The sequence below is a fragment of the Anolis sagrei genome, chromosome 6, assembly GCF_037176765.1.
Source record: "Anolis sagrei isolate rAnoSag1 chromosome 6, rAnoSag1.mat, whole genome shotgun sequence".
NCBI lineage: Eukaryota > Metazoa > Chordata > Lepidosauria > Squamata > Dactyloidae > Anolis > Anolis sagrei.
The window spans coordinates 61,509,816-61,523,516 of NC_090026.1; the positions used below are offsets into that span (position 1 = coordinate 61,509,816).

At 40.8% G+C, this 13,701-nt stretch overlaps 1 protein-coding gene across 3 annotated transcripts in view; it reads right to left on the minus strand.

Moving 5' to 3' along the window:
- Positions 1-2,184: 2,184 nt before the first annotated feature.
- The window catches only part of TEX10 (testis expressed 10), a 37,948-nt gene continuing 26,431 nt past the window's right edge, over positions 2,185-13,701 (minus strand). For all 3 annotated transcript variants that reach the window (XM_060781493.2, XM_060781496.2, XM_060781494.2), the window contains exons 12-15: positions 10,780-10,860; positions 7,220-7,401; positions 5,543-5,753; positions 2,185-2,394 (exon numbers count right to left, since the gene is read on the minus strand). In XM_060781493.2, the coding sequence (XP_060637476.2) occupies positions 2,281-2,394; positions 5,543-5,753; positions 7,220-7,401; positions 10,780-10,860 (588 nt within the window). In that variant the 3' untranslated portion in view covers positions 2,185-2,280. The remainder of the gene's footprint in view (positions 2,395-5,542; positions 5,754-7,219; positions 7,402-10,779; positions 10,861-13,701) is intronic.

Sequence of the window (13,701 nt, forward strand, 5' to 3'; positions counted from 1 at the left end):
GTAATATCACCCAACTCATTGGTTTTAATCATCACTTGCCTGAACATTGGCTAGTTGTGAACACATTTCACTGTTATGTAAAATGAGAAAATCCACAAAATATTCCTCAAAAAGTATTCTGAGTTTTGCCACTTTCTCTCATTGTTTTGATTTTACTTTTGTGCTTTTGAACTCTCACCAACCCTTTCCCTACCTTTTGGATGTTTCAACTAACGCCCTCTGCAATCACATAATTTGCATGTGTGAACACAGTTCATTACTCAGAACACTACAATTAAATGTAACAATGGCATCACCACTGAGATCATGCATATTTGTAGCTATGATTATGAATGATCTTATTCAGTTACCACTGAGAACCCACCTTAAACTCCAGAAAGTCACACCTTGGGAAGACAGGGGGTAGGGGATAAAGGGGTCACAGCATCATCCTGAGCAGTCCCCTCGGGTTTAAAGCTGATTGGAAGTGTTATGATCATGGCAGGTACCATCATAGGCAATCATTCGTGGCGGAGTATGATTGCCTTCCAAGAGTAGAGTCTTTGGGTCCATAAGTGACTGAGACCTATTCTGAATCTACATAGCGGGCATAGATTTCCAGATGAAAGGCAGTCACAAGTGTTTGGTTGATGTGCCTTCCCCTTGGCATGTTTCTCCCTTTCACCCTCTATTCGTGCCTCTTCAAATCCATAGTACTGTTGGCAACAGCTGACCTCCAGTTAAAGCGCTCGAATGCTAAGTCTTCCTAGTTCTTTGTGTTTGTACCACAATGTTTAGGTTAGCTTTAAAGACATCTTTAAGTCTCTTTTGCTGTCCACTGACATTCTGTTTTCCATTCTTGAGCTGGGAATAACATAACTGCTTTGAGAAATGGTGATTGGACATTCAGATAATGTGGCCAGTCCAGCCAAATTGATGGTGGAGAATCGTTTTGATGCTAGTGGGCTTTGCTTCTTCAAAATTGCTATTTGTCCGCCTGTCTTCCTAAGACTTACACAGCAGTCCTCATCTGCGTGCTAGAAACAATATCATACAAAAGCTGACTGGCACAACCTGGGAATCACAACCAGATACAGTGAAGATATCTGCCCTTGCGCTGTGCTACTCTGCTGCTGAGTACACATGCCCAGTGTGGAACACATCTCACCACACTAAAACAGTGGATGTGGCTCTTAATGAGACATGCAGCATTATCACGGGGTGTCTGCGCCCTACACCACTGGAGAAATTACACTGCTTAGCCGGTATTGCATCACCTGACATCCGCTGGGAAGTAGTGAAAGGACCAAGGCAGAGACATCCCCAGCTCATCCCCTGTTTGGCTATCAGCCAGCACGTCAATGACTTAAATCTAGAAATAGTTTTCTAAGATCTATAGAGACACTCGCTGGAACACCTCAGCAAGCGAGAGTCCAAAAGTGGCAGACTCAAACCCAGCACCTCAACCAATGGCTGATACCAAATGAGAGACTCCCCCCTGGGCACACAGAAAACTGGGCAACTTGGAAGGTGCTGAACAGACTGCGCTCTGGCACCACAAGATGCAGAGCCAACCTTAAGAAATGGGGCTACAAAGTAGAATCCTCGACATGCAAGTGTGGAGAGGAGCAAACCACTGACCACCTGCTGCAATGCAACCTGAGCCCTGCCACATGCACAATGGAGGACCATTTTGCAGCAACACCAGAAGCACTCCAAGTGGCCAGATACTGGTCAAAGGACATTTAATCAACTACCAAACTCACAAATTTTATATTTTGTCTGTTTGTTTGCTTTGTTTTGTTAGAAATGTAATGTAATCGACTGGTTGCTCCTGACACGACAAATAAATAAATACTCTGCGTGCTTATAGAAAACCATGATCACCGTATCTACGAAATAAAAGCTGATACGGTCTCTCCAATGGAATTTTCTGAAATAATGCCCCAACGAATCCCAGGAACAGGCCTAGAAACAAAGACACCAAGACAAAAAATATTGTTGGTTGAGCTGTGTAGGTTGTTAATCTTTAACTGAAATGCAGGATGCCATCCTTAGAAGATCCAGAGTTCCACATAAACTGATATTTGCCCTCACTGTTGTCCCATTAAAATCTATTAATTGGCTAGATTCAACTACGCTTGTAATGGCTACTTTTATATTTTTCTACAATAAAAGTAGTTATAAATATAAAACACAGACAGGTTTTACAAAATGTATTTTAATTTCCACATAAAATTATGATTTTGCATTCATACCAAAATGAACACAAAAGATTTCAACTAAATGCAGCTGTTCTCCTTAATATACTGAGTTAGCTGCCCCACATCCCAAGGGATGAGTGGCTAAGTATATGTTGAAATAGTAATGGAGATCTGTTAGCCACTGCTCTTGAGTTTCACCACTCTTCAGCGCCTAAAAATGGAGGAGGAAAAGGAGGTATAATTAACTGTAAATACCACCCTAAATTTCATTTAGGTGGACTACTGCTGAAAAAAAAAAGAGACATAAACGGAAAACTAGACAAGGGAATAAACTACTTATTTGCATTTCCACTCAGGAGACATTTTATAATCTAGATAAGACAACAAATGTAAAATCAATACTATACATAGATTTAATATATTTTCAAAGGATCAACATAGATTCGAAAAATAAATTGTTGGAAAGAGTAGAATTAAATTGATACAAACATAACTTTATAAAAGACAAAACACTATTTAAATTTAAAGAAAATAAAATTGAATTCAAAACCAATGTTTGCACAGATGATGTTCACTTAATTGGAACATGTTTAAATTGCTACTGAAAATGAAATTAGAGGAAAAACAAATCAAAGAACATATGATTCAATGGGAACAAAATCCTAAAGAAGAATGAGTTGGAGAGATGGGAGGAAATGTGGTCAAAAGAACCAAAAGGTATTCTAAGTTTTGGCCTAAAGGAAACAAAATGATGTATAGATGGTATCTGACTCCAGTCAAACTTGCAAGAATTTACAAGGGCATTAAACATTAATGTTAAAAATACAAAACACATCAAGGTACTTTTTATCACATGTGGTGGGCCTGCAGCAAAGCAAAGAATATTCGAGATTGATACAAAACGTGTTAAAAGAGATCATAGAATCCTAGAATCAAAGAGTTGGAAGAAACCTCATGGGCCATCCAGTCCAACCCCCTGCCAAGAAGCAGGAATATTGCATTCAAATCACCCCTGACAGATGGCCATCCAGCCTCTGTTTAAACGCTTCCAAAGAAGGAGCCTCCACCACACTCCGGGGCAGAGAGTTCCACTGCTGAACGGCTCTTACAGTCAGGACGTTCTTCCTCATGTTCAGATGGAATCTCCTCTCTTGAAGTTTGAAGCCATTGTTCCGCGTCCTAGTCTCCAGGGAAGCAGAAAACAAGCTTGCTCCCTCCTCCCTGTGGCTTCCTCTCACATATTTATACATGGCTATCATATCTCCTCTCAGCCTTCTCTTCTTCAGGCTAAACATGCCCAGCTCCTTAAGCCGCTCCTCATAGGGCTTGTTCTCCAGACCCTTGATCATTTTAGTCGCCCTCCTCTGGACACATTCCAGCTTGTCAATTCCAGATATTTAAAATTGAGATACAGCTAGAATTAACTTTTTCTACAGGGACATCCAAATAAACAAAGAAGAATCCTAAATTTTAAGTTATTACTTTATTTGATTGTTACAGCAAAACTACCATGTTTCCCTGAAAATAAGACACTGTCTTGTATTTATTTTTCCTCAAGAAGACACACCACGGCTTATTTTCAGGGGATGTCTTCTTTTTATTAAGTATGGTAAATCAATCATTTATGGGATGATCTCTCTGGGCTCAGTAGCAGACTGCTTGTGAAGCTTTTCCCCTATCCCCTAGTGTTTTCCCTATCCCCTTGTGAAGGCCCTCTCTGGGCCTTACTGGGCCTATCCCCTTGTGAAGCTTTTTGTGAAGCTTTTCCTCTATCCCCTGGTGTTTGTGGGGGTGAGAGAGACCCATAGACTGTAGCTGGTTGGTGCTGGAGGAGAGAGATCCATAGCTTTGAGTAAAACAGCAGCTACAGCTTTACTTCTTCCCCCAGAAGACACACAATACCTAAAGCAGAGTGTCCTACTTTATTTTCACTTTCTATGTCTCCCTCTTTGCCTCAGCTTGCAGTACACACAGAACGATTGGGACCTGGCAGGGGAAGCCTACCATGTATGTTGCATAGCCGTGCATATCATTATGTCTTATTTTCAGGGTATGGCTTATATTGTGCAAATGCTTAGAAATCCTGCTATGGCTTATTTTATGGGTATGTCTTACTTTAGGGGAAATAGGGCACAAAAATAGGAAACCAAAGAACTACACCTAAAATAGAATTGGTTGATAAATATTCTAGATCTGGAAGAAATAGATAAGTTTTGTTTGATAAAGGATAAGTCAGTTGATATCACTGTTCTGGGACAGCCGAACCAGGAGCTCCAGCTTATCTTGCTATTTGTTGATTGCTGCATGTATTTTAAAGTTCTATGCCTTTGCAGTTAGATGGCTTTCCTTACTTTGCAGTTATTGGGTCAATTGCCTGTCAATTATTATTAGGTTCCCTAGTACCGCCCCCTTTTTGGGCTTTGGAGGGAAGTGAGCCATTTTGTTAGTTAGTCTCAGCCAGGTTAGCCAATGTATAGGACGCGTGTAACTTCCCCTGTACAAAGGCTTCAACCTTTAAGAACCTCCAGGGAAAGAACGCCAGGGAAGCATTCCCACAGCTTTAAGCAATCCAGGGGAGAACAGCTTTAAGAGACTCCTAAGGAACTCCAGGGAAGCATTCCTTCAGCTTTTGGAATTTCCAGGAAACAGCCCTAAAGACTAAAGAACTCCAGCTGGAGAACATCCACTGTCTTGCTGGTAGGTCCACTCGGCATCCGAGAAGCAGTTTGGCCCGGTAGCGGAGCACGCATCAGCGAGGGTTGGATTTTAGTCAGCCTGGGAGAAGTTAAAAAGGGGAATTTTCCTTTAAAGAAAACGTTATTGAAGATAGTGCCTGTCCCCTGTGGACAAGACTGAGAGAACCAATACTTTATCAAGAAAGCCTTGTAGTTCCTGTTGAATTCATTAATAAAAGACTTTATTGTATTTCTCAAGCCATCTGAAGATTCTCTTGTAGAGGAAGCCCCTCAGAACTTTTCCTTGGGCTTCCCGCTGGCCAAAGGTTACACATCCTATTTTAAAGCCAACCAGATACAGGCCCAGCGGCGACAGTACAATCACAAATAAAGAAAAATGTAAAAGTGCTTGTGATTTTTGAAGATTCAGTAAACCATTTAAATGGCAAAGTAGAATGAATAAATTGTCCAAGATAAGAGATGAGTAGTCTTTTCATTGTGTATCTTTGAGGTGGGAAGTCCATTTTATTATTTTTAGTGGGGAGGGTGGGGGAAACTAGTTTTAATTACTGCATGTAGTAATATGAATCGTATATGGAAAAAATACGGTCTTTACAATTGTATAACAAAACGTAAATTGCTGAAAAAATATAGATATTTTTAAAAAAGGAAATTGTCTCTTACCATCATATCTCTGACAATCTGCTTCACCAGAGGTTCATTGGCCACCATATGACTCCGAAGCTGCCCATGTTGCATTAGTAAACGCAGGAGCTGAGCCACAACAGGCAATTCTTCTCGACAGATTCTGTTCACGTGAAGGCTCAGAAGCATCAGCCTCAAAATCCGAGGCAAGGTAGTAAGCAATGAAATGCAGGCCCCCCACAGCACATCTCTGTAATAGAACAGAACATAATAATAATAATAATAATAGTAATAGTAATAATAGTAATAATAATAAACCTTATTTATTTGGGGACTCGGAGCGGCTTACATGAGGCCAAGCCCAAATGACAATTACAATAAAGAAAAACCAAAAACACAAACCAAAAACGCAAACAATAAACAGTAGCATCATAGTTACATAAAACAAATCTATATAAATAAAAATGTAATGTTCGTTTGTGGGATTAACGGAACTCAAAAACCACTGGACGAACTGACACCAAATTTGGACACAAGACACCTAACAACCCAATGTATGTCCTTTACTAAAAAATAAATGATTTTGTCATTTGAAAGTTGTAGTTTCTGGGATTTATAGTTCACCTACAATCAAAGAGCATTATAAACCCCACCAATGATGGAATTGAACCAAACTTGGCACACAGTTCTCCCATGACCAACAGAAAATACTGGAAGGGTTTGGTTGGCAGTGTCCTGTGGTTTTGGAGTTGTAGTTCACCTACATCCAGAGATTACTGTGGACTCAAACAATGATGGATCTGGACCAAACTCTACACAAATACTCAATATGCCCAAATGTGAACACTGGTGGAATTTGGGGAAAATAGAATATTGACATTTGGGAGTTGTAGTTGCTGGGATTTATAGTTCACCTACAATCACAGAGCATTCTGAATCCCATCAATGATAGAATTGAACCAAACCTCCCACACAGAACCCTCATGTGGGCCACAGCAATGCGTGGCAGGGAACAGCTAGTGAATACATAACAATATACAAATTATAATATGCACAGGCACAGTAATAATGGGCAGGATACATAGTCTGTCAGTCTAAAGAGAGAACATGAAATATGTGGTATGGGTGCTGAAATTACTCAGCTCACCTATTTGCTGAACAAATCAAATTTAAAAAAACAGCACACAAAACTGATTTGTGGCCTCACACAACTGTGCTCTCCTTAACCTGCCCTGCCTCCTCTCTTTCAGGTTCCTGTATACTGCATGGCAAATCTCAAAACATGAGGGGCAGTAGTTTCACTGGCTGGGATATGCTTGGGCAGAAAAAAAATAATTAACATATATTAACTTCAGAAGTAAACATTCTTGTCTGGTTAACTCTAATCAACTACAACCTGAAACCAATTCCATAAATGGCATATCTTTTTGAACATGGAATTCAGAGAGAAAAATAGACTAATTGACAGCACAGCTTCTAAAATTGTATTGTTTACGATTTATATCTCAAATTTAGGAAAAGGGAATATTAATGAAACCACAAAAAATTCCAAAGATTAAAGTGACTATAAGGATACAACTACCATATTCCTCACTAAAATAAGCAAGTTAAAAGCTATACTCACACATTTATTCATTTGGATACATATTCTCCTAATGAATCATTTGCACATGCAAGAACTTTTAAGAGTTAAATAAACAAAATTAAAACATTTACCTCTTCTGTAAATGTTCTGAATCTTCTCGCTCTATTGTTAAGAGGAGAAAAAGGAGACTGTAACACAAAGAAGTTAGGAACTTGAAGAGGTTTTCGTTCAGGAGGCACCCTTGATCCATGAGCTTACTAATGGCACACAAAACAGATCCAGCAGTGCTGTCAGGTATTACAGTTAATCCTGCCTAGGAGACAAAACGAAACAAATTCATTACACAGAGCCTCTCATTTCTATCATAGTTCTTTCTTAGTGTCTGTGTTCTTAAGAGAATACTAGCAACAATTTCAGTAGCCCTTCAGTCTGTTAGATTTTACAACCTGCTCTTCCTTTCTTTTGGTTTTGGTTCTGTATTAACAAACATGTTCCAGGGGAAGTCACCAGTTTATAAAAAGTAAATACTGTATTTCACTGATTCTAAGATGAACATTTCCCCTAAAATAGAAGGCAAAAAAAGAGGGATGTCTTAGAATCGATGGCATCCTAGACTCTTTAGGTTTTGTTTTTTTCTTAAACAGGTGATCACGAGCTGTGGTCCCCTGCTCAATGTTGAGGTCACAAAAAATTGGCAATAGCAAAATGTTGTTGAGTTTTTTGTTTTTTGTTGTGTCTGGAGTGACCTGAGAAACTGCAAGTCGCTTCTGGTGTGAGAGAATTGGCCGTCTGCAAGGACGTTGCCCAGAGGACACCCGGATGATTTGATGTTTTATCATCCTTGTGGGAGGCTTCTTTCATGTCCCCGCATGAGGAGCTGGAGCTGATAGAGGGAGCTCATCCGCCTCTCCCTGGATTCGAACCTGCGACCTGTTGGTCTTCAGTCCTGCCAGCACAAGGGTTTAACCCACTGCACCACCGGGGGCTCCGGTGGTGGTGTTGTTGTTGTTGAGTGCCACCCATTTATAATAATAATAAAAAAAAACTTTATTTATATACCACTCTATCTCCCCGAGGGGACTCAGAGCGGTTTCCAGGTAACATCACAAAACAACATAACCATAAGATTAACAAAATAAAATATGCATAAAAATTGTCGCCATAAAACACATATATTAAAAGTAATCCTGCCTGTTCAAGGCAATTTAAAAAAGAATTAAAAGGCCGGGCCAAGATTTGTGCAAGCCCAAAAATTCTAGGGGCCCGGGAATTAAATGCAATGCTATGATAGGCAACAATAACATTAGGTACGGGTCTGTGGCTGTTCATTCCAGGGCCGACTAGAGGAAATTGTCTGGGTAATTGCTAGGAAGAATAAGGCTGTATTCGACAACGTGTAGGGCTGAGTTAGAACTGGCCATTTTCAAAGGCATGTTGAAACCACCAGGTCTTCACACTCTTACAAAAGGAGGAGAGGGATGGGGCCTGTCTTATTTCCCTTGGAAGGGCATTCCAGAGGCGGGAGGCCACCACTGAGAAGGCCCTCTCTCTCGTCCGCACCAACCGCGCTTGAGACAGTAGTGGGACCGAGAGGAGGGCCTCCCCGGAAGATCTTGGAGTTTACTGAGAGGAAGGGACAGCCTCTGGAAAGCCTCTCCATCCTCATATCTGATTTATTTGTTTATTTATTTAGGGCGCTTCTACCCCGCCCTTCTCAACCCCCTATGGGGGACTCAGGGCAGCTTACAACCGGCACAATTCGATGCCAACAATTAAACATATAAAATACATAACAACAATAACCACAATAGTTAAAACATTCAATTAATACAATAACAACTAAAAAGCCAATCTAGTGGCCAACGTTCACCGAGTTCTCAAATCCGTAAGTCCATTCAGCATTACCATAGTGCTTTCCAAATTCTGGTCATCTTTACCTTGTCAGTCTGCCAGATTACCCAAAGGCCTGGTCCCATATCCATGTTTTCAGCTCCCTTCTGAAGGAGAGGAGTGATGTCGATGACCTAATTTCTCCGGGGAGTGAGTTCCACGGGCGAGGAGCCACCACTGAGAAGGCCCTGTCCCTCATCCCCACCAGCCTCACTTGTGATGGAGGCGGGGCCGAGAGCAGGGCCTCCCCAGAAGATCTTAAACTCTGAGACATAGAAGGAGATACGTTTGGACAGGTACGCTGGGCCGAAGCCATATAGGGTTTTATAGGTCAAAACCAGCACTTTGAATTGTGCTTGGAACTGGATCGGCAGCCAGTGGAGCTGACACAACAGAGGGGTGGTATGTTCCCTGTATGACGCTCCGGTGATTAATCTAGCTGCCATCTGTTGGACTAACTGAAGTTTCTGAACCGTTTTCAAAGGCAACCCCACGTAGAGCGCATTGCAGTAATCTATTCGGGATGTAACAAGAGCGTGGACCACTGTGGCCAAATCAGACTTCCCAAGGTACGGGCGCAACTGGCACACAAGTTTTAATTGTGCAAAAGCTCTCCCATTAGCGTTTGTAACTCGGAAAGATGAAAGTTGACTGCTAACCTGTCCTCTTTCGTGCCACTATCACATCCCACAATGGCTGCTTCAGCACAGCCAATTCGTGTGGCTTCTCCTCTCTGGGCAGCTGCTCTTTGGTGCTGCCATCACATTAGTATCACCCTTTTAGGGGTTTTAAAAAACATTATATTCTAAGACTCTATTGGGATTTCAACTAACAAGGCATTTACAAAACAGATAGACCATAAACATACTATTTGGAAAACACAGACTCAAAACACAACAGGAATTACTGGATAAAGGAACTGACCTTAATTGGCACACATATAAACAACTTCTAGAAAGATATAAAATGGATATAAAATCCTTGAATATGAAAAATATAAGAGAGTTTGAGATAAATCTATGTACAAACAAGGTTAATGTTGTTGAAGGCTTTCATGGCCGGAATCACTGGGTTGTTGTAGATTTTTTCGGGCTATATGGCCATGTTCTAGAGGCGTTCTCTCCTGACGTTTTGCCTGCACCTATGGCAAGCATCCTGATGGAGGTCAGCTGTTGCCAACAATGCTGTGAAATTTGAAGAGGCACGAATGGAGGGCGAAAGGGAGAAATGCATCAAGAAGGAAGGCGCGTCAAGCCAACCCTGACCAGGACCACCTTCCATCTGGAAACCGATGTCCTTACTGTGGAAGAACATGAGGATCAAGAATAGGTCTCCACAGTCCCCTAATCTTGGAAGGCTATTCTACTCGGACACAAGTGATCACCAATGAGAGGTTATTTGTTAGTCCCCATAGGAACCCTTGTAGACTGGGAGTGAAATATCATTAAAATTCATAAATGAATAAAGCTTCCATTGCTCATAGTATATTATCTGAATCTTGTTACCGTACACATACATCTTTTCACATTACTTTTTTAAAAAATGGGTAGAATTCAATTACCACTGACAACTGGATACAAACAGTTACAAACAATAAGAGAGTAATTACTGGGCATAAATAAAATCACCAGGTAAGGCAGTGGTTCTCAATTTGGGGTCCCCAGATGTTTTTGGCCTACAACTCCCAGATATCCCAGCCAGTTTATCAGCTGTTAGGATTTCTGGGAGTTGTAGACCAAAAACATCTGGGGACCCCAGGTTGAGAACCTCTGAGGTAAGGGATGTAAATAAAATCACTTACCAGGTATTTACAAATGCCACTTTGTACAATATCTATGCATTGACTTCGTGAAGATATTGTGGAGAGGCACTGACTCACTACCTGTTGCAATAGAAAAAAATAGAATTATCAACATTCATTGTGGGTCTATCCAAATTTATAGCACTAGAATCCTGCCAAAAAGTACAACATTCCAAAATCTTACCATCATTTCACCACTGTGAAACAATGGAATTACTTGCTATGCATGTCTTCTTTCTATCTCATGGAAAATCACCATAAAGTCACCCACTAATTCAAACATCATCATCATCTAATAACTTATTAATCGCCCTCCATCCAAGATGCTTCTAGGCGATTTACAAGCTAAATTGTAAAGGATAAAAATACATACATACAAATATTGATAAAATTAACATAGATAAAAAGCTCTAGTAAAAAGCCAGGTCTTAAGTTCTAGGGTAAAAGGCCCCATCTCACGCATGGCTCTCATATAGGGTAGCAAGGAATTCCACAAGGCAGGGGTAGAAATAGAAAAAGTTCTGCGTCTGGTCCTTTCCAAGTGCACTTCTCTAGGACCCGGTATATAAAGTAAGTCATGCTGGGATGGTCGTTGCGACCTCCAATGATGGGAGAAGGAGAGACGGTCCCTAAGATACGATGGGCCCTGGCCGTAAAGAATCTTAAAGGTCAGAACTAGCATCTTATATAGACCACAGTAATCAGTTGGAAGCCGATGCAAATGCCGCAACACTGGTGTTATATGGCATTTCATGGGTGTTCTTGTGAGTTGCCTGGCTGCCGCATTCTAAACAATACAGAGCTTTTGGGTCATAGACATCGGCAGGCCAACATACAGGTCGTTGCAATAGTCCAGCCTAGACGTGACCGTGGCATGGATGACTGTTGCCAGAGCCTCATCAGATAGGTAGGGTGCCAATTGCCTCGCTTGTCGTAGATGGAAAAAGGCCTGTTTGCTGGCAGCAGCGACCTGAGCTTCCATTGTCAGCTGCGAATCCAAAACGACACCCAAGCTCTTAACGGTAGGCGAAGGAGATAGGGCAGCACCATCGAAGGTGGGTAGCAAATGGGTCAAACCAATCAAGCAGCCATGCCAGAGAATCTCAGTCCTTGCCAGGTTCACCTTCAGTCTACTAGCTCGTAGCCAGTTCGACAGAGCCTCCAGACATAAGGTGAAATTGTCTGGTATTGACGTTGCGTTGTCTTCAGTCCATGCGGACGACACCCAACGCAGGAGTTGGGTGTCGTCCGCATATTGATAGCAATCTAGGCCGAAACTCCGAGCCAAACTAGCAAGGGGTCTAACATAGATGTTGAAGAGAAGAGGGGAGAGAATTGCACCTTGGGGTACCCCACATAGGAGGGGAGATCTTTCAGAGACTTGATCCATATACTTCACGCATTGGCTCCGGTTTCGGAGAAATGAGTCGAACCAATTGAGGGCCTGACCGTGAACTCCGGACATGGCAAGATGGTGAATCATTAGATCGTAGTCGACGGTGTCAAACGCTGCAGTAAGGTTGAGAAGTTTCATTCAACTCATTCCTAGTACCTTCAAATTAGTACCTTCAAATTGCACCTTCAAATAGCTTTCAACTTCTGGCAATTGGAAAGCAAACCTATCACAGGCGTTTCAAGCAAAGAAGTAGCAACAAAGTTGAGTGTTACTCCAAACCAATTGAGGGAATGACCCCTGAGGAAGGATAGGTTCCTAATTAAAATAAAAGCTCAGACAGCTATGTAGTTTAAAAACAACATCAGCCATGCCAACTTTTTGAGCAGAACTACTATCCATCTGAGCTGACATGTGTCCCATATAGCCCCACTTCCATTTAGGCAGTGACTACCAAAATCAGGATTTATGTTAACACAAAGGGGTGCTTCCTGTCTCCAAGCTGCCTCTCTCCTTCTTAAAACAAGTTACCTATAACTGAATTGTTCTATTCAAATTTGCTCTTACCAGCATTATCTATTTCATTAGCAAAATATGGTATATGAAAAGCAACTGCTTATCAACAGCTATCTTTATATGACAAAGGTAGGTGGCCTTTCTCTCTTCTCAGATAATTTTATACTTCTGGTAGCCTAGCCAGCTGACATATCTTGCTAAGGTACATTTCCTGGTCCTCTAAAAGTGACATAACATTAGGTATTTAGATCTTGGCTGCTTTTCATCAGATTACATCACTCATCCGATCGCACCAGCTGGTACTCTTAACAAGGCACCTGTTTTAAGGTCCCTGTTCAGTCACGCCACTGTTTGATATGCTTGTATAATGTTGATAGTTATGTTGGCATTCTGCCTGGAATTCAGCTATGTCTATGATCTTGGTGACGCACATACGTCCTCCAATACGCAGGGCTTTCTGCTTTATATTTTAGGCCATATGAACATCTTTATATTTCCAGGTCTCAAAGTTCACAACCAAATCAGCAAAGAGCCTATAACAAAATATTCTCCACCTGACATCAGAAATACTGAAAAAGTGAACATTTCATAGTTCATAGTTCTTCCTTGCTCAAGAACTAAAGTTTGATCGCCAATACTAATATTCTATTTTGATTTTGGTAGCATACACAACCATATTTACTTGAGTCTAATGTGCACATTTTTGTTAAATTACATTGCTAAAATTGAGGTGCACAATATTTATTTATTTTTGACATTTATGTGCCGCCTTTCTCACCCTGAAGGGGACTCAGAGCGGCTTACAAGATATATATACATGCAATATATTATATTATTAGCATAGTACAATATCAGTAACATATATTACTATATTATACTATACTATTATATTGTTATATTATTAGTAATATTACATGCAATATAAAATATATAATTATGATATATTATTATTATTGCATTACATTATAATATTATAATATTATAATATATTCATATACAGTAAATTATATTAT